This window comes from Sander lucioperca, chromosome 17 (assembly GCF_008315115.2).
Source record: "Sander lucioperca isolate FBNREF2018 chromosome 17, SLUC_FBN_1.2, whole genome shotgun sequence".
NCBI lineage: Eukaryota > Metazoa > Chordata > Actinopteri > Perciformes > Percidae > Sander > Sander lucioperca.
Window position 1 is genome coordinate 25,379,181 of NC_050189.1, and position 21,092 is coordinate 25,400,272.

The 21,092-nt window shown below is 38.5% G+C and overlaps 3 protein-coding genes across 10 annotated transcripts in view; all 3 read left to right on the forward strand.

The window, feature by feature from the left end:
* The window catches only part of LOC116039874 (serine/threonine-protein phosphatase 2B catalytic subunit alpha isoform), a 79,382-nt gene extending 68,188 nt beyond the window's left edge, over window positions 1-11,194 (forward strand). For all 8 annotated transcript variants that reach the window (XM_035993618.1, XM_035993621.1, XM_035993619.1 and 5 more), the window contains one exon: window positions 9,690-11,194. In XM_035993618.1, coding sequence (XP_035849511.1) covers window positions 9,690-9,753 — 64 coding nt within the window. In that variant the 3' untranslated portion in view covers window positions 9,754-11,194. The remainder of the gene's footprint in view (window positions 1-9,689) is intronic.
* LOC116039875 (endochitinase A-like) lies at window positions 972-10,261 on the forward strand. The gene is made up of 10 exons (XM_035993628.1): window positions 972-1,278; window positions 3,991-4,041; window positions 4,333-4,608; window positions 5,505-5,585; window positions 6,899-6,937; window positions 7,591-7,632; window positions 8,133-8,231; window positions 8,394-8,418; window positions 8,510-8,592; window positions 9,652-10,261. Exons 1-10 carry the CDS (start codon window positions 1,218-1,220, stop codon window positions 9,663-9,665), a joined length of 771 nt encoding a protein of 256 aa, XP_035849521.1. The 5' UTR covers window positions 972-1,217; the 3' UTR covers window positions 9,666-10,261.
* A 4,734-nt stretch (window positions 11,195-15,928) lies between the features above and the next one.
* On the forward strand, window positions 15,929-18,413 carry LOC116039935 (DNA damage-inducible transcript 4-like protein). Its single transcript, XM_031285138.2, has 3 exons — window positions 15,929-16,097; window positions 16,352-16,496; window positions 17,133-18,413. The coding sequence occupies exons 2-3, from the start codon at window positions 16,406-16,408 to the stop codon at window positions 17,621-17,623; spliced, it is 582 nt and encodes a 193-aa protein (XP_031140998.1). The 5' UTR covers window positions 15,929-16,097; window positions 16,352-16,405; the 3' UTR covers window positions 17,624-18,413.
* Window positions 18,414-21,092: the final 2,679 nt, after the last annotated feature.

Below are 21,092 nucleotides of genomic sequence, written 5' to 3' on the forward strand. Positions count from 1 at the left end.
TTATTGGTTTACATTTTGTTTTATTTTATTTTTTATTCAGGGGCACCTCTGCTTCTTAGAAATGAACATCCAATCTTCGAGCACGAGTATACTTAAAGATCAATCAAGCTCTCATAGTTGGCCAAATAAACAAAATACTCAACATGAACTTACCTCTACAATTGAACTAAGCAGCCTACGTTTTCTTGTCCTTGGTTTCTGAAGTGTTTCTCTTCAGCTGAAATCAAACACAATGCTCAAATGAAAGGAAGTAAACTCCGGCATCCTGTTTTTTTTCGGGAGGGCCTAAAAAAACAGGAGCTAGATTTTGTAGCCTCGGAGGGATAATCTGAAGACTTACTAAAACAAAGACATTGTCGAAGGGAAATTAACATAAGCTAATGCTCAGTGGCAGAAAACCCATTGTTGGTGTTGTGTCCACGGCGTCCATAACTGAATCCAAAAGCCATGACAATCATGATGTTTTTTTTTGTTTTTTTTTCCAAGAAATACCTCAGAGTCACATTCTCTAACTCATAAATAGAAACGCAGTGCAACAGTCTGCATGGAGACCCATCTGAGGTCATCTCCATGCTTTCTGGAGGCTCTGTCTATGTTAACAATGAAGAATAGTAAAAAATGTCCTGGCTGGTATTTGAGCAGCCCCCCTGGGCTGTCAAGACTTGCTCTGCTCCAATCATTATTATCAAAACAAACATTTTGTAACATAAAGTTTGTTTTGTTGATGAATGCATGGGACAGGGTGAATCTGAAATGTGTGGCGGTCAGTGTGTATGCATGTGATACAAGTGGTTCCTTCCTTACATAATTACCTACATACAGTTCCTGGATGCCATTTTGTTTATTTAAAGCTTGGTTGACATCCTTCCCCTGAGTGATCACAAATGAAAATGTTTTTGTACCAGTGAGTCCCAGTCTCCTCCCAACTGGTCAAGTGGTGTCAGAGCAGAACAGAAAATAAGTGATGGCCACTACTCAAGACTCCTGAGATTCCTGTTAAAAGGACATAGGTTTTGCACCCACTGGCTGCTTTGTGCTGGTCTCCACAGCCACCCACTTTTACGTCAGCAAGGGAAGCCAGTGTATTTCCTGCCCTTCTTTATCTAAAGGAAGTGCCAAAATAAGCATCAGCAGCAGAGCGCCCAAGCACCTTTTCCACTGGCCACTTAGTTGGAGTCCGAGGAAGAAGTCGGGAGGTTTACAACCACAGAATCACCATGAAGACCATCAGGGTTCTTGTCCTCCTCCTGCTAGCATCTGTCCATGTCTTCACACCAGGTAGGGGAACCATTGGGACTGCATTTGGCTGGGATACATGCCGTTAGATTTAACACAATCCAATCTGAGGGCCCTTAATATTCTAAAAAAAAATAGTAGTCATCCAAAACTACATTTGACCATTTCCTTCCATTTTTTTGATCTGCAGACTTTTACATCAGTGATGCCCATGGATGTTTTTTTTCAACTACAAGCTCTGAATTGTTAGGAAGTGCAACTTTAAGCTTAAATTTCAGTCATATTTTACTCAAGCAGTTTGTTAAAGAACTGTAGAGTAAAGAGCCTTTTGGTTGACCCCTTAATTCAGCCATGGCACTGAGAAGACTGGAATTTCAGTTTTAAAACTTGAAATCTGCTAAAGGATTTAACATCCCACAGGAAAGAACTGCATACTCTAATCCTGAGCAAGCACACTGATGTTTACTTTTTAAAGGTCTTCAGTTTTGTGTAACTAACAGTCTTGATTCTTTGCATTGTCAGTGAGGGGTGGGGGTGGGGTGGGGTTCGGGGGGATGTCGGGGATTGAAAAGGTAGACTTCTATACTAATGGGTGAAACTAATTTGTATCTAATATCTTATAGTGTCAAAACATTTCCTATCAAGCTGATTGGCCCTGCACTGTGAGCAAATTAAAGCATTTACTTGTGTGTGTGTTTGCAGCAGTATTTTTTCTGATTGATAATGTTATAAGTTTTGCTCATGTTTTATTCTCATGTAATATTTCGTTTTGTTTTGGTATTTGCAAAGATAAAGATCACAGTGTTGTTCTAAAGACTCTGAACGGTACCTTGGAGACATCCACTTGAAGAGTGTATTTCCGTTAATTCAGTCTAAGATAAGCTCTGTGTGTGTCTGTATGTGTGAGTATGTGCATGCCTTTAGTTGTCCTTTGTACTAGCAAGTAAGAAAAAAGTAGTTTATTATTTTGCCATATTTACTCAAAGTGAAGGTAGAATATATTTTATGAGCATAATATAGCAAGCACAAATCAAAACCTCAGGAATGAAAAGATCCCGAGTGCCAATGTGACATACGAGTGTCTCTTCATTGAAGGAAAGGGGGGAAAAAAAGGGTGGCTCTTGATTTGTTTGTTTTCCTTGTGCGGGGCCATAATAACTTTTATCTGTTCTGCGCCAGGCAGATAGGTGATCCAGTTCCCAGTGGGAACCAAGCTGCCCTCTCTCTCACAGAGATAACAGATCATTGTCCTGAGACTGAAACGTCCCAACTGGCAACAAATCTACTTCCAGCGTTTAGCAGTAAACATCTGGAGGAAACACCCTCGCCCTGGCTAATTGTCACACAGCAGAGGCATTTTTCCGAACCTTTATGAGCTCTTTTTTCCACAGCACATAAAGCAAAGCAATGACAAGAAAATTAACAAAGATTTCTCTTAAGATTGGCATTTCAACACTGACTTGCAATACTTGCTCATGGAAAAAAAAGCATGCAACTTGACTTGGACTTGCCCCAAAGGACTATAGACATGACTTGAGGCTTTTACTCAAAGGACTTAAGTTGACTCGGACTTGTCTCTATGACTTATACTGCAGGACTTGTGACTGACTTGAGATTGGCTTCTAGACTTCACGGTCAAATTACTTGAAGGACTTGTGACTTGCTCCAAAATACTTAAGGCATGGCATGACTTGTCTGGAATGATTTTAAGGACTTGTGACTTGACTCGAGACACGCTCCAAAAATACTGGAGACTTGACTTGGACTTGTCTCTATGACTTATAGGACTCGTGACTGACTTGAGATTTGCTTCCACATTTCACTATCAAATTAAATGAAGGACTTGAGACTTAACTTGTGACTTGCTATGAAATACTAGAGGCTTGAAGACTTGTCGAATTATAGGACTTGTGGCTTGATTTGTGACTTGATCTGACATACTTAGGACTTTGTCTGACTTGTCTCTAATAACAGAGGACGTCAGACTTGAAAATTGAGACTTTACTGGACACATGGTCCAAAATACTTGAGGTTTGACTTGGATTTGTCTCAAATGAATTGAAGTACTTAAGAGCTGACTTGAGGTTTGCTCTGAAATATGTGAAACCTGACTTGGCCTTGTTTTGAATGGCTTAAAGGACTTGACATTTACTTGGACTTGTCCCAAATAACTGCAATGACATTAGGATTTAATGACATAGTCTTAATAACAGCTCTAGCAAGAATGGCTGCTTTTTCTTCCTGATGACTGATGAAGCAAGACAGAGCAGCATGTGGTCAGTGCTTTCGGCCATTGGTCTGGGGAGAAATATGTTGAATGGGATCATAATTGGCAGCAATGAAGACAGGATGCTTGGCAACTTAGGTCAGGGGACAACAATAGTATGTCTGGGACAGGATGCAGCTTTCACACTGCTGCAGTGTTTTAAGAAGAGGATATCCACCTCAACACGCCGTGACCCCCAGCACTGTCTTGACTTCTCATCCCTAGTCTGACACTTGGAGCGAGACGCTAGGCTTTAAAGCCGTGCCAAACAGGAATGATGCACATATGCAACTGTGAACCTAAAATAGAGTATCTGTCTGAGGAAATATTTTACGTAGACAAACTGATTGTGGTGTTTTCGTGATGAAAGCATTCTGAATTCCTAGACAGCACATTCGGTTTTTTTTTTTATATTGCACTCTCACCTCAGACAGTGAGCATGTGAAGCGTAAAAACAGTGCTCAAATAGTTGTGTTTCTGCTTTACAGTTTTATCATCAGATCAGGAAACAGCACCAGCAAACACAACGTTGCCAACAAGTAAGTATAGCATTCAAGTTATCGTTCTACAGTTGGGGAAATACATTTATTTGCCTGGCTGAGAGTAAGATGAGAAGATTGATACCACTCTCATATGCCAGTAGGCTATCGATCTTCTCATATAACGCTCCGCCAGAAAGCAAGTTGGTTTTAAGCAGTAGACAAACAGCTCCGAGGGAACTTTGGGCTGGGTCAAATTGTAAATTGAGATTTATACAGATCTTATGCAATTTAAATGCCAATGCAAATGCAATTTAGATGTCAGTGTCTCTCCTTTTTGTATATCAACAGCAACACAAACAGCAACAACATCAGCACCAGCATTGGCAGAAGCCTCAACAACATCAGCAGCAGCCTCAACAACAGCAGCACCATCAGCAACACCCTCAACAACAACAGCAGCAGCCTCAACAACAGCACCAGCAGCAGTAGCAGCCTCAACAACAGCACCAGCAGCCTCAACAACCCAAAAGGTCATGGCAGCACCAACAGCAGCACCAAAAGCAGCAGCAACATCAGCAGCCCATGTATCTACCCCTGCTCTTTCTGATGCCAGCAACAACAACAGTGAGTGTGCATACAAGTTAAGTGGACTGAAAAATAGATGGATAGACGAATAGACAGGGTAAGTTAGGTTTATAAAAAAAATAAGTCCTAACACCCTCAACTCACATTGAAACTTAGAGGACTTTGAAGACTGGGTGCTGGATTCTTATTGTGGATAATATCATGTAAAGGGAATTTGGACAGCACTCCAATTCATTCTTTTTATTGCCACACAGCTTCTTCAGCGTGTTTCACAGGCAGTCTCTAGGTTTACACACATGCTGTGGCACAAAGATGATATAAATGAGCAGTTGATTGAACTCTGTTTACATCAACAACACAACATGTCAAGATGTGCTTTGTTGCACCATTGACCATCCTGAGTCAGGAAACCAGACTCAGTCTACCTCCAGTCTCTTACCTTTGTCTAAAGGTAAGAGGAGATTTAGTAGGCTACAAGTAGTACATCATCAGTAATGAGCAAGCTTTTCATTTTGTTTAATCAGACAGATGATTACAGTATGTAAAAGTAATAAATGATGTATTTTTTGGGCATGAGAGCAATGCCAGATTCAATCTCTTTTAAAATGACAACTGTATTTAAAGCGTATTGAAACTGGTTTCACTTTTTCACAAGACAAGCACTTCTCTTTCTTATTCTTCTTTTATTCTTTATATTTATGCATTTACATCCATATATACAAATGAAATGCCAACATAACATGATATATACAGATATACATATATATACATATATAATATAAATAATAATATAAATATATATATATTTTTATATACATATATTATAACATATTATATAGGATAATGAAAACTGCAGATCAGTCAAAAATTACAACAACAAAACAAATGACTGAGATTTGTTATATTTACATGATATTTTTTTCCTTTTGTCTTAGCTCCAGTAAATGGCTCTGTGAACCCAAGATCTTACAACCAGGAGTCAGGAAACCACTCTGAGACCCAAACTGGGTCTAAAAGTAAGAGGAGATTTAGTAGGCTACAAGTAGTACATCATCAGTAATGAGCAAGCTTTTCATTTTTTTTAATCAGACAGATGATTACAGTATGTAAAACGTAATAAATGATGTATTTTTTGGGCATGAGAGCAATGCCAGATTCAATCTCTTTTAAAATGACAACTGTATTTAAAGCGTATTGAAACTGGTTTGACTTTTTCACAAGACAAGCACTTCTCCTTCTTATTCTTCTTTTAATCTTTATATTTATGCATTTACATCCATATATACAAATGAAATGCCAACATAACATGATATATAGATATACATATATATACATATATAATATAAATATATATTTTTTTTTATATACATATATTATAACATATTATATAGGATAATGAAAACTGCAGATCAGTCAAAAATTACAACAACAAAACAAATGACTGAGATTTGTTATATTTACATGATATTTTTTCCTTTTGTCTTAGCTCCAGTAAATGGCTCTGTGAACCCAAGATCTTACAACCAGGAGTCAGGAAACCACTCTGAGACCCAAACTGGGTCTAAAAGTAAGAGGAGATTTAGTAGGCTACAAGTAGTACATCATCAGTAATGAGCAAGCTTTTCATTTTTTTTAATCAGACAGATGATTACAGTATGTAAAACGTAATAAATGATGTATTTTTTGGGCATGAGAGCAATGCCAGATTCAATCTCTTTTAAAATGACAACTGTATTTAAAGCGTATTGAAACTGGTTTGACTTTTTCACAAGACAAGCACTTCTCCTTCTTATTCTTCTTTTAATCTTTATATTTATGCATTTACATCCATATATACAAATGAAATGCCAACATAACATGATATATAGATATACATATATATACATATATAATATAAATATATATTTTTTTTTATATACATATATTATAACATATTATATAGGATAATGAAAACTGCAGATCAGTCAAAAATTACAACAACAAAACAAATGACTGAGATTTGTTATATTTACATGATATTTTTTTCCTTTTGTCTTAGCTCCAGTAAATGGCTCTGTGAACCCAAGATCTTACAACCAGGAGTCAGGAAACCACTCTGAGACCCAAACTGGGTCTAAAAGTAAGAGGAGATTTAGTAGGCTACAAGTAGTACATCATCAGTAATGAGCAAGCTTTTCATTTTTTTTAATCAGACAGATAATTACAGTATGTAAAACATAATAAATTATGTATTTTTTGGGCATGAGAGCAAGGCGCAACCATGCTGAATGCAATCTCTTTTAAAATGACAACTGTATTTAAAGCGTATTGAAACTGGTTTGCTTTTCAGGTCATGATGACACTGAATATTTTTTTGACACAAATGAAGGTAATACTGTCTTCATTTTATAATTTTCTGCAGGTCCAACTACTCCTGCCTCAGGGACACTATGTTATTAGTACACATTTTGTCTTATATAGGACAAGCACTTCTCTTTCTTATTCTTTATATTTATGCATTTACATCCATATATACAAATGAAATGCCAACATAACATGATATATATATATATATATATATATATATATATATATATATATATGTGTGTGTGTGTGTGTGTGTGTGTGTGTGTGTGTGTGTGTGTGTGTGTGTGTGTGCATCATAATCTGCTATACATCTATCTTCTCTATCTCATCTTATCTGTGTGGATAGTAGTTGGATGGTGAAACAATTAAACATGCAGATTTACAATCTTTGTAGACTCCTTCTGATGTGTTGATGTGATTTTGACTGACTTGTTATCATAGCTTTATTTAAGTAATTCATTCATTCATTTCAACATCATAACACCGCATCAAACCATTGTACCTACAGTGATGCAAAATCATCCGAAAGGAAAGGATATAGGTGCTGATAAGTTCTACTGTACTACCATTCTGTACTGTATATGGTTATAATGAAGCCATGAATGAATGAAATCAAAGCATACTGTTTAGAATCAAGAGGCAGAAAACTAATCCAAAAACACATTGTTTTGAAAGGTCGTCAGGCTGGCAGTGATGACAAAGTCCCCCCCAAAGCAGGTAATGTACTGAACTGTACTACTGTCATACCCCACAAACCATTCGACTAACACGTATTGGGGTGCTGTGACTGCTACAGTGCCCTGCTATGCCCTGCAGTGCTCTGCTACGCCATGAACTACTACAACTACTATTTCTAGTCAATAGTCATAGTTCCATTATCTTTATAGTTACTATAATTCCCACTGTTCATCACACCCCCAACCGGCACCGTCAGACACCACCTACCAAGAGCCTGGGTCTGTCTGAGGTTTCTGCCTAAAAGGATTTTTTTCCTCGTCACTGTCGCACTAAATGCTTGCTCTTGGGGGAATTATTGGGTCTTTGTAAATTATAGAGTGTGGTCTAGACCTACTCTATCTGGAAGTGAGTGTCTTGAGATAACTCTTGTTATGATGTGATACTACAAATAAAATTAAAATTGAATTGAATACATCACTGGTCTGCCAAATTAATCTTTCAGAGAAAAGTCTAAAGTTGATGATGAATTTTACCCTCAGACAAAAGGCTGTGGTGGATTGTGTTGCCTGCCCTCCTGGTTGGAGCTGCTGCTGCCATTGTGCTCAAATTCAAATGCAAGAAGATCCATGATCACACAGGTACGTACGTAAAGGCTGCACAATGTACTCACATTTATCATGCCGGTCATCTAAATATCCTGTCAACTCTGATTATTGTTGATATTGTTTGATTTTGTAATGAGAAGATTTCTGACATTGAATGAGATCAGCAGAACAAATAAGTTGTCTTCTCTTCAACAGAAACCATTGATACTGGAACTGAAAAGTAAGTCTGAACTTTGTAGCTATGGACTGTATTTGAAAAGGCGTGTGAACAACTAAAGCATCCATCCCTTTGTCTCTCTAACTCTCCACAGCGCATCTTTCCAGAGCAGACCCGAAAGCACTAAAGATGGTGTCATGCTCCTCGGAGTGAAGTCATCAGGCGGAGAAGAAAATGGTGAGCCGCCCTTCCGTCTATTTCCTGCGAGAGCCGCTTCCAACTTGATTCTGTTTGTTCATTATTCCATCACTTGGTAAAGCTGTTTCTCCACAGTCTTGCAATGATTCCAGGGGAGTTACAGGCTTTTAATATCTCATTGTACTCTACTGGCTTTTGGGGCTTTGCTGGGCAACAGAAGGTGTTTCCTGTGATTTTGTGTCCCCCCTCCCTCCAACAAGCAGCAGGGCTTGAAAGATAGGGACTTCCCAACATAAACACAGATTATTTTGGACAGGAGCTATTGTGTGCTCAGTAAATGTCAGTGTGGGCCAGACGTCTGTCTGTCTGTTTGTTGATGGGGTGAATGCATGTGCGCATGTGTCATATATGGTTTGTACACAGACTGAGTACCCCTTCACCCCACCCATGAAAAAAATAAAAAGAATCTGGGCACTAAATGTCCTACCTTCCTTCCCTCATACAATCAGGCCTAGATGACTTGGCTGCGAGGGTCAGAGGGAAATTGAGTCATGCTTTAGGAATTTTGCTGAGGATGAACGTGTTTATGTTGTTACAACTACTGGAGATTTCTTTAGATTGTAGCTTTACAAATTCTTATCTGAGTGAAAAACGAGTTACTCATACGTACCACACTGCGCAGATAATCCCACACTCAAAGCTCATTAACTAAAACTGCTTTTTTACTGACTTAATGAACTTAAGAAATCAATATCAGCAAGTATCACCATAAAAGTCCTACATCTAATGTACTATAATGACTTAACAAAAGTTTGGCTTCAGGAAAATGTACAAATGGTTTTCTTTTGGGTCAGAGAGCGAGTGGGAAATGCATGTATGTATGTATGTATGTATGTATGGTGACATGCTGTCCTGTTCTGTACAAAGTCAGTGCAGCACCACCGTCCAATGTTGCCTTGACAAAAAGCACAAGTGATCTTCTCAAAACACAATTCAGAGCATTTTTTTAAATCATTTTTCAGGTTGGATGAAGGTCTATTTTCTTTGATCACACAGATGTGGTTTCATCACTTTTCTCTGTCATTATCTATGTTTCAGCTGCTGCGAGATAAAAAAAAAAAAAAAAAAGAAAGAAGAAAAAGCCAGCGGATGAGTCACACCTGTCACCCACACACTGATGGTCTGGAGGAACTGTTTTAGATGTTTATGAATTCTGTGGAACATTTTGTGAGGCAGAAAAGTATGATTATGTATGCTAAAAGCTGTTTAGTTTGCAACTGTGATCATAAATCTCAGAGTAAGTGAACTTATTTTCAACCAAAATATGTTCCTACAGACTTAATACAGTACATCTCTTTGAATTGTTAGCATAGGCTAAATTCTGTAAGCAGATGCAGCATTGTCTGTGGAATGTATTTAATGAACCTAGTCTATGCACCCTTTTTTTCAGTATACTGTTGACAAAGACAAACCTAAGTACAGCTGCATAGCTCATCTCCATGTTGGGCCTAACACGCTCTCTGTACAGTGCACTGACCTCAGATATTTATCACTGTTCATTTCATGGTTTTATAATTATCCTTTGGTTGTGTTGTTACTAGGGGTGTAAATCACAAGTTGTATCACGATACGATTTTAAATCGATTCTTTGGACAACGATATGATATTTGCTGATGTCACAAAGTCTGCCACGATAACATTATGATTTGATTCAATTCAGGGGCCTGCGATCAATATGAGCCGATATCATATGTCCATTTAACACATTCAGTTACATTTATATCAACTCACAAAACGCAACTAAAATATGATTTGACAATTGTAATACTGAGCTTGTCCAGACATTTAAATGAATAACAAACCAAACAAAAATATAAAGTTGGAATTTTAAAATAAAGGCGCATTGATATTTTCACTTTGTAGCGATATTGGATCGTTGATCATTGAATCGATATATGGATCCAGATCGATTTATTATTACACCCCTAGTTGTTACCCATCATTTATGTGCCTTGAACTATTTTGTAGATTGTGATGTTTTTTTTGTGTGGGGCTTAACACTAGAAGTGTTGGAATTCCATAACTACTAGAATTGCCATGAGCGGTCATTTTGACCGCCAGATTCCAAACTCTATAATCTCTTCTGATAAATACCTAATTGTGATATTAATGCATGTATTGTGTTAAAATATCTTCAGGAAAACGAAATAACACTAAAATGTACATTTTAACGAGTTTAATTATACATTTGAGAAGTAGGCCCAATAGGCTACGTGTTTCAATAATTCATATCATGGCATAGTAAACCGTAATTATTTCATAGGCTACATGGGGGGGTATAAGAACAGGCTCTTTTGTACTCAATTTTACTTTTCATGTATCTCAGTAAACAAAGATTGTTAAATATTCTTCTCCACTGGAAACCTTTTCAAACCAACAATCTTTCCTTGCATGGCAGTACTGTACATTCACCAGCAATTTTGTGTGTGCATATAAAGGAGGAATTTTTTTTTTTAGTAGTAAATATAACATCCAAGCACAAGAAATAAGTAAAGAGGATGCATTTAAAGACACTGGAACTGCGTTATGGCTGATGTGTTGCTCTCAACCTCAATTTCCTCAATAAATCACTAGAAAACAGTTTGGTTGTTGCAGCTTCACTTCATCAAATCCAATCTTAAACTTTATTTTTGGTTATTAATTTGTTTGTTAGTTTGGGTTAATAGCACATATGTTAAAAGACTTGAAATAGTTCTTTGAGTTTAGAAAGATTTACTCTACAAGATATTGTAGTAAAATCACCGTCAACAACTTCACAATCATAATTTTCAGCCTCTATATTTATCATTAGAAGCTTTTCTTATGGGACGTCATTGAATTCAGTAATTTTGCCAGATTTAAACTGAGAACATTCTGCCATGTTGTTCTTCTTATTGCTTGTAAAGGTGGTATAATGTACTGTACTGTACTCAAGGGTGTAGCTCAAAATTCTGGGCCCTGTAGAAAGGCATTTTCTATGGGCCTCTCCCCGCATCCACAGCTATTTATTCTAGCATCTTTTTGGGCCCTCCACACATGAGGGCCCTGGGTACTCAGTCCCCTTTTTCCCCTAAGTCCAACGCCCCTGACTGTACTGTATATGAAACCTGGATCAGCACCAACAGTGTCAGTTCAGTGATTCACCACTAGAGGGAGCAGAAGGGCAACACAAAGCAAAGAAAGCGACCATGGTCCCCACATTGTAAGCTAGAGTTTGCTGCAGAGAGGTTACATGAGGTTTATATGACAGAGGAGTGAGATGTGGGCAACCGGTGTCAAAATCACACTCTGCTTGATCTTCATAACAGCGTTCATACAGTGCAGGACAGATACGCTCATAACCAAGATCTGTTGATGTTTCATTAAACTAATTAAATGTCATTAATTCAAATGACTTTTGCCATTTTGTAGTCATGATTCATGACCTCCATTTTGAATTGATTCACACATGCAGGGCCGGCTCTTTCTGTGGCCTTTGTAAGCTGAGACTGGGCAACAGCTTTGACTGTGGGCACATTTCCCTCAAAGAGACAGTGAGCAGATTGGCAGAAGGCCCATCACACACAACTCCAATGCCAGCTGTGGCATTGGACTGGGACTGGGTTACATTCAGGATGCCTTTCTCCTTCAGCTTCACTCAATAACTCCCTCGCATTTACTGTCCCTCTTTAGGTTATCTTCATTTTCAATTTTAAAGTGGATCTTAACGTGTCTGACAGTGAAAAGTCAATATAATAATTAATTTCATTTGAGTGCCTTTTGCTGTTGTTAGTGAGGGAGCCTTGCTGAATATTGCCTTAGTAAGGCAGCAGTCTTATTTATTGACAACTACTGCATGATTCAGAGAACTAATGAGAGGGTAAGTTCCACATATTAAATCTCTGAATCAGTAATATTTGCAGCACAGCACACATTACAGATTAAGAACATTAAGAGAAAAACATAACTTGACTTAACAATTTCCATCAGAAAATGGGATCCTCAGATTGTCTTGATTGTCTAGTAATAGGATCAAATGAAAGCTGAAAATGAATATTTTAGTACTACGTATTCACTTACTTATTTTCATTTGTTTTTAATTACAGAAGTCCTGAATTAGACATTTCATCAAATGTGATATTATTGCAAAGAAAATGTCTCTAAACGGAGCCCTTGTGTTTGTCAATCAAACATAGTCCACTGGCTTCAGGTGGCCTTTGGTCTATTCTATTGCCTCATGTTGCTCATTTGTGCCAAAACTACACAGCTGTCTCAGCTTCCAAAGTTTAATTATTCCAACTGTAAGATATCGTTACAGCAAAGCTGCATTAAAGCCAGCTGTTAACAAAAGCAGGATAGGGTTGCAGAGACATCTTTGTACAATCAAGTAACAGTAGATGCTCCTTTTCACAATTTAGGTTATGAATAAATGATGAATAGTTGAATGTTTTGTGTGTTGACTGTAACAAAGGAAAACAAATTATTTTTCAACTTCTTTTACTTGAGTGAACTTCATGTCAGCTGTGTGCAAGGCTCTAACATGCACGAAGAATACTCCTGCACATGCAGCCAGCTATCTCCTGTAGAGAAGTGCAACTCTCTCTAAGTGCAACAAAAAGTCTCCTGTTGTTAGATTTTATGGGAGGAGGGTGCGGCAAGAGGCACGTTTCACTGAACGGAGATTGGTGCCAGCCTGGCATACCGGGCATCATGAAGGGGGATAACAGAAGGTTTATGGATGGATTAGTAACCTAAGACCCAACACGTCTTATCTTTTGCCTCAATAAGGGAAAGGAGTTGGCACATGGGAGAAATTCACAAGCAGATACTGGTTGACTGCCTTACAAACAGGGAGTGACGGTCAAAAGCAGAGGTGCTTCACACATTAGCCTGCTGCTCTTTTAATCTAGTCTATATGTTACTGTCATGGCAAAGATTTATTTTACTTTTATTAACAGGTGAAATCCAACTGAGATTAAAAGTCTTTGCCAGTGTGACAGGAGCACAGAAAGCCAAAGACAGATCAGGCCACACAGTTAGTATAGAGGCAGAATGTAATACATCTTAAGCACTGACAACAACAAATGGATTGATCTTCCAGAGATCTGACAGTTACTGTACACATATTAGGTCTCTGGAGCTTTTAGCTGCAGAGTATTATTTCATGCATGAGTTCAGAGATCATGAGGACTTTCTTTCTGTTTGAGCTGTAAGGACAGTCAGAAAAATGGGACCCCTAAACTATACTGAGCTCCGTACTCTCAATTGTAACTTTCTTATTCTGCACACTTGACTTATTCTCAAGATAGCATGTTGATCAGTTCCCAAATTACTTTTAGTTGCATGAATCTGCTGCTGCAGTCTTTCACTTCTTAACATTGGGAGTAATTTTGCTCTCACATCTAAATAAGGTAATTTCATTGCCCTGCATTTACTGCTTTATAAATGATTGTATGCATGTTGCAAATGATGACAGCATCTGCAGGTAAGAGTTGGACACTTTAAAGACAGGTTTCAGGCATTGTCTCTACTATAAAAAAGTACTTGTTGCAGTGGAGCTAACTCTCAAGATTTTTTTTTGATTATTATCAACTTCACTTCACTGTCCTGCATAAATGTTATTTTAAACACTTGTTAAGTTTTTTTATGATACAGGGTAAAATGTAGGTCAAAACCTCATGGAAACCACATGATAATGAGAGCTAATAAAATGCATTTTTGAGCTGTGGTCTCAACACCTGATGACTGATCAGAGGTCAGTATGGAAAACATTGATTTTTCAAACAGAGTACTTTCGAGAAAACTGGGCATAAAAATTGTGCCTTGAGCATTCATGACTAAACCCTTGATTTCTTGGCAACAGCAAATGTAATAGCTATTTCAAGTGTAGTAACATGACAAAATATTCCAGTAAACCTCAACAAACTTTTTCATATTTTACATTTAAACTTTTTTTCCACAAATAAACTGTTAAGATAAAAATATATATATTCACATTAAAAGCTGCTCAGAGTCCCACACTATGATAAAATTGATCAAACAACCTGCTTCCTTTTATTCCCGGCTGCTAACATCCAAGCCTTTTGCACGTAACTTAAACAAAGCCTTGCTTATCCCGCACTTTACACAGTATAGGCCTGCTGCATCCACAAAGGCGGTAACACTAGCTAAAGCATGTGACTTTTTTTCTGAGGCATATCTAGTTCTCCCCATGTGACTGGAGGAAAGCACTCTCTCTCACTCTCTCGCCCACTGGTATCCATTACCCTTTAGCCAGCAGAACTGCTGGGGGTAAGAGGGGCAGATCCAGTTACTGGGAGAAAATGTCTGTTGAGACAGTGGATGATGAGGGATAAACTACTGATGAGCTGAACAACTGTGCTCAGTGTTTACCTGCCAAATGTACAAACGCATATGCATACAAATGCAGTAAAATCAGACATCTTGGCTTAGTATAGCTGGTCAAGCAGAGGCTTCCTCCTTCTATATGTAAAATGAGCAACACGTGTCTGTTTTGATTTGTTTTAGATGTTCATTCGGGGAAATGTTTTGCTTAGGCTACTTTACTTTAAGTAGATGCCTGTCTGAGGTGAAAGCCACTCAGAATAGATTTTGTTATCTGAGTTTCTATTTGGACATGTTTTTTCATATGGAAACCGCTTATAATGCTTGATTTTGCTGCAGATCCCTGGGCCCATGAGGTTAAAGCAATGCTCTTGCGGTCAAACTCGATGTTATTTCAAGACCAGTACCATGTATTCATCTGCTGAAAATGCTGTAATGCTGAAAATGGAGATTGTGGTTTTCAACAATTCAGTTGGAAGAATAACAGCATTTTATGTATGATGATAGTTGTCTAAGCAAAGGTGCAGGTAGGAAATATGAACAGTTTGGTTTAAAAATAAAAAATAAAATTCTATCAGCAAGGCTGAAATATATTTTTGAGGGTTTTGTCTATAATAAACCCTAATAGGTAGTAAAAAATACTAAAAACCAACACAACTCGTATGAAAGAGAGACACAAGATTAAAGTGTTTCTTTGAGCATCATTCCACAAAATCAAAAAAATCTACAGTCTAAGTGTCAATCATGGTCAATATTGTATATTCTAAGGTGGATGATGCCCTGCATGAAAATAAAAAGCAGGGTCAAAGTGGATTAATCCACAAAATCCGTTTTTTCAAAGCAGGTACCAAACTTCACTTTACAAACTTCATCTAGTATGTTTCCTCGTCCGTGTAGCAACACAAATATTCTCCCCAAGTATTGGTCAATTTTTTAATTCAACCGCTATTTCACAGCCAATCAGGCAAGTTTTACGTCGATAGGCGTGTTTTTATTGGTCAAACCCTCGGGTCAGCTGAGTTGAGTAAGGTATAAATATTCCTCAGAAGTTTGTCAGCTCAGCTGCAGAGTGTATGTGTGTCTGAGTACGTGGGTCATTCTCGGAGAAAAAACGGTGTGTGTGTATAAATTTATGAGCAACCGTCTAAAACTAAATTAGTTTGCACAAATTAATATTTAAGGTAAGCTATTTGATATTCTAAGCAAATTGCTGTTAGCTAGAGCTTAACATCTAAAATAACGTTAGTTAACTCCTGTTTAGTAGGGGGTGGGTAAGTTGTGTTCTTAATGGCTAACGTTAACGTTAGCTACATTTGACAGCTTAAGCGTTCACATCATAAGGTACGGTAACTGCCTTAATAAGCCACCTGTCTCTTAATGAGCTAAACACAGCCCGCTTCGACTGTTGCCCTGACGCTGCTACGTCGTTTTTCAGTCAGCATCGCCTTAAACCAGAAGAAAACAGCCTGGAGAACTCAATACTGTCACCATGGTCGCCACAAGCACATTGAAGACGAAAAGCAGCGAATGTATTTCCGAATTGGTTGACCGAAGATATGACCAGGCTTGCATTGAGAAAGGTAAGCGTACTGGCTTTTTCGGTGTGTTTTTGTCAGTATAGATAACCTGCTAGATGCTGGATACTTCCAGGTGTGTGCTTGTTTATTACTCCTATGTGGTGCATGGCTGCAGCACTGAAGGGGAGGGGTGCGGGGAGAGGGAAGTCAACAGAGGATGAAGTCATCCCTTCAGCCTGTCTTCACAATAGCAGCCTGTGTATAATAGCCAATCTAACAGCAGTTTTTTTTTTTGTCCAGAGCAAAATTATTGTATGGCAAAACCTATATTGTGATTGATATGATTCGTATCTTAAGGTTTTGGACAGTTTGTTTGATGTTCAAATCCTTCCTTTTTTTCTCATGTGATTGTGTTGACTCATATCCACACACTGCAACCAGAGGGGATGCAAAAGCAGATTCCCTCACTTATTCATTCAAACCTTTATTTATTAAGCCTCGGAAATAATTGAGGTTTCCCTCATTTGCAATGACGTCAAGATACAGAGAAATTCCTGTAAACAATTTAATTTGCAGTTTAGGACTGGTCAAAACTAAATTAAAAAAAATGTGCTTTGTGCATGTTTTTTCAGGGTGTAATAGCCATTTATTGCCCTGCTGAATTGATCCCTAAATGTTTAACTTCCATTGTTTTCCCAGAACTGGATTTCTGGGATCACTGCGTGGCTGAACCCCAAAGGAATGCAGATGTCACTGAAGACAGAACCTGTCAACAGCTGGCCAAGATGTTTGAAAACTGCCTGTCACGAGCTAAGAAGACAACGCTGCACTGCTCCTCTGTGCTGGTACCAGAGAAGCTCACACGGAGAATAGCTCATGAGGTCCTGCGGCTGGCATCTTGCGAGCCCTGCGGCCTGCGTGGCTGTGTACTCTACATCCACCTGGAGCTGGACAAGGGCTGCAAGCAGCTGGAGCGCATCGTGTACGATGCCACCGTGGTTCCCACATTTGAGTTGACTCTTGTTTTCAAGCAAGATGGCACAGCCTGGCCCAGCCTACGGGACTTCCTCTTTATGGGAACCTGCTTTGCCCCGACTTTCAGGCACGTACTTAAACTGAGTCCAGGTTTCCGGCTTGTCAAGAAAAAACTGTACTCATCCTCGGCTGGTACCGTGGTAGAGGAGTGCTAAACTATGGGAGGGATTAAAGTGGGATATCAGGTTTCCTGTGGGTAAACGCACTTCTGCCCAAATGTAAGTGACACTCAAGTGGTGTCATTGTCGACCGTGTTTTTGCACAATACAGTTTTGTCAATTCAACTATTAGTAGCCAGTCAGTTCAGTTTGGAACTTGGGATGTAAAGTTTAAATTACCCTTATAGTTCTGGGTTTGGCTTCAGTGTTTCTAAGTGCATTTTTTTTTTTTTTTTTTAAATCGGCAAAATTGTACGATTCTGGATGTTTTTGTTTTTCTAATCAGAGCATTTGTTGCTCAAACACAATTTTAAATTGTACATTTTAAAGATGAATGTAAAACCATGTTCACAATCAACATGTTTGAGAGGGACATACTGTGGGTACACGTTAGTTAAAGACACTAGCCACTTTGTTGATGCATCTGTGTGTTTCCAGATACATTGAATGTGTTCAGCAGCAGTAAACCTACCTGGGCTTGAATAGGAGACTGAATTGTAGTCTTTGGGGGCCATATGTAGCTTGTTGTGTAATGCTGTATTTAGGGCTGTGGATGTTTAAAGACTGAATGTCTTGGGAAGATGCTGCTGTCATGGTGTGGCTTCTCACACTAGGGGAATTTGGATGCCTTAAATGTCATAGAAATGCACTTTTTTTTTTTCACTTGGAGCTGTGTGTTTAGTGTAAACGTTTTATTACATTTTTATACCCTCCCCCAAACGCACCTTTTCAATGCAGAGCCTTTGTAGATTATTAAAAGGATGGTTCACTAAAATGTAAAAGCTTATTTTTCGTTTTATTTTTTTTAAATTTTTTTTTAAATGTAATTTTGTTAACTCGGATGTGCAAAGAAATGGTACATCTAGTAATTTGAGAGGTTTTTGTTTTTTAAATGCCATCAACTTTCTTTTGAAGGAAACTAGGTCTTGTCTATTAGACAATAAAAAAAGCTGAAACTTTATTTTACATTTGTAGACTTGATTCAGTGCAGTTTGTTCAAAGTCAGAATAATTATTTGTTCAGTCACAGAACATTACTGTGTGTATTCTGGAGCCATGACCAAGACGGGAGTGGGCAGACAACAGTGGTACAATGCAGGCTTTCTAAACTGGGACAACAAGATCTCCACAAGAAAGTGATGTGGTTATTCTGCATGGTCCTGGCTAGTATGACGAAACAAACTTCAGCTTGACATCACGGAAGCCACCAGCAATCAACTGTAGTACAACTTTGTAGGCATCATGTTATTTGGCATAACTACTATAACTTAAGATGATTCAATTACTGCTCTTGGCACTATTCCTTTTGATTTTGTGAGTCCTTACACTTGTATTCATTTACTGATCCCGTCTGCTGCTCCAAGCCTGTAAGATCACATAACTAGCAGTTTGTGCACTGCACACACACTGCTGTGTTTATATAAGCTCATTAGCTGCTTGTGGTGCAACCCTGCAGAGTTTGTGTGACATTTCTCTCACTGTCTTTAATGGAGGTGTCTCCATAGTGATTGTGTAGGCCTCAGTTTGTCAGCTACACAAATGAGATTCAAATGAACTAAAGAATGTAGCACTTGTGTGGGACATTCAAGGGATGACATTTTGTGCTTGTGACCTTTTTCTTCAATTTTAGCCTCTGATCTTTTTGTAAATGCATGATCTGAAGTAAGTAAGCTACTGATATAATGGTGTGTACTACATGCTGATTGCATAAAGGTTTTTACCAGTTATACTGTTGCGTCATTCATGCACAAACAATTGAACAGGGTCATGTGGTTACAGTAGTTAATGACCCAAGCACGTGATCTTGTGTAAGATCCATCACTGTCATTGTGAAGGCACAAAGCACCAGTGATCCTTTACTTGGTGTCTCACATACAGCACAAAACCCGGCCTGACCACTTTCCCTTGCTGTGCTAATGTGGGCCAGCAATACCAGTTGGCATTGTGGGGCCTATAAAAGTACCAAACACTCATCTGTCTGGAGAGTCACTACTACTATATGGAATATATAAAAATAAATTATATAATGTATACCTTTCATTACCATATTTAACACCTAGTTGAGATTTGATGTACAAATAAACTATTCCTTTAAAAAGTACTTTTAGCATTTAACCTAATCTTCCAGTTTCTGCAGCCAGTAAAGAAAAATTGGTGTAGATTCATTGACACCCACGCTAAGCCTTCTGATAATTGCTGAATTTTATCAGCCTGCTAAGCCTTATAATGATCTTTGTTAATAAGTCCCTTTTTTAAAATGGCATTTAAGAGTATTTTAGATCCTAAGTTAATGCTGTATGTCCAAAGAAAGGCAAAGGCAGCAAATGCTCCTCCCGAAGGACACCGAACATGATTAATCTAGCCTCTTGGAAAAATACTGAAGGCCTTTGGACACTGCTACCACCAAAAGTATCTGAGCTGCGCTGTACTTGCTAGGCAGCTCATTCACTGGCGCTCACAATCTGTTGGTGGTACTTGAGATTCTCAGTGTCAACATGATTCATCTCGAGCAGCACAGTGTGGGTTTCAGTGACAGTGGCATGTTGTGAAAGGAGTACGTGCTTCCCTGCCACAGCTGCAGAGTCAGTCACACTGATCAGAGTGGTCGCACATTCCCACTGCCTACACATCACCTTCTGAAGCCTTTACAGCCTACAGATGTTTACCAGCTTTGAGTCCGTCTCCATCCCCAGGGGATTGTCCGAGTCACTGGATAGGCCTGTTTGTTGCTGAGATGAACGGGCTGTGATTCCATGTTTCCTCCTGACCAACAACCTCTTTCTGGGAAGGTGGAAATCTGATGAACATGGCTTAAGGGTGCATGGATGTCACACTGGGATCAAGTGCGATCCAGATACTGTATGTTTATCTGTCTCCCGAGTGTTTGTATATGATCTATGTAAACAATGTTTTTTTTTTTGGCTTTGCATTATCCTCTATCTCTTAATTTTAATTTACAAGATATTCCCAGCCAATGTCAGACTTGGCTGCTTTGTATATCTACCTTTTAAACATGTATCTACTGTAGTATATGTATGGTAAAAAAAAGTATAGTGGATATAAATGGATATAGAAATTAGATCCTTGTTTACCCATTCACTATTTCCATTTGGCATCAGGAAGCAATAAGGGACTGCTTTTTCTATCTAGTCTATTGATATGCCAGTTGCCCTGTGAGACTGTAATGCTCATTTCACACCAGAAAACAATTTTTTATGTAATTGAAATCAAAATTCAAATGTAATTTTTTTTTTTCAGGTCACTGCCAAATCAATACACATACACACAGACTCCTAAACAGCAGAGAATCCATCCAGACAGAATGGTGGGGTTGTTAAACATGAGCTTGCTGTTTGCTCTTTACTGATGTTATTCCTGGGTATTGAAATTCAAATCTTTCTAAAGACTGTTGCAGTTGAGCTGGCACCATGCAATGTTGGTGAGTGGAATTTAAAATCTTTTTTGCA

What these genes read in the sequence shown, in the direction of transcription:
- LOC116039935 (XM_031285138.2), top strand. Translation starts at nt 16,406, where the DNA reads ATGGTCGCCACAAGCACATTGAAGACGAAAAGCAGCGAATGTATTTCC. An exon ending in CCAGGCTTGCATTGAGAAAG is followed by an intron (nt 16,497 to 17,132) that starts GTAAGCGTACTG and finishes TTGTTTTCCCAG; the next exon opens with AACTGGATTTCTGGGATCAC.
- LOC116039875 (XM_035993628.1), top strand. Translation starts at nt 1,218, where the DNA reads ATGAAGACCATCAGGGTTCTTGTCCTCCTCCTGCTAGCATCTGTCCAT. An exon ending in TGTCCATGTCTTCACACCAG is followed by an intron (nt 1,279 to 3,990) that starts GTAGGGGAACCA and finishes TCTGCTTTACAG; the next exon opens with TTTTATCATCAGATCAGGAA. An exon ending in ATTGATACTGGAACTGAAAA is followed by an intron (nt 8,419 to 8,509) that starts GTAAGTCTGAAC and finishes AACTCTCCACAG; the next exon opens with CGCATCTTTCCAGAGCAGAC.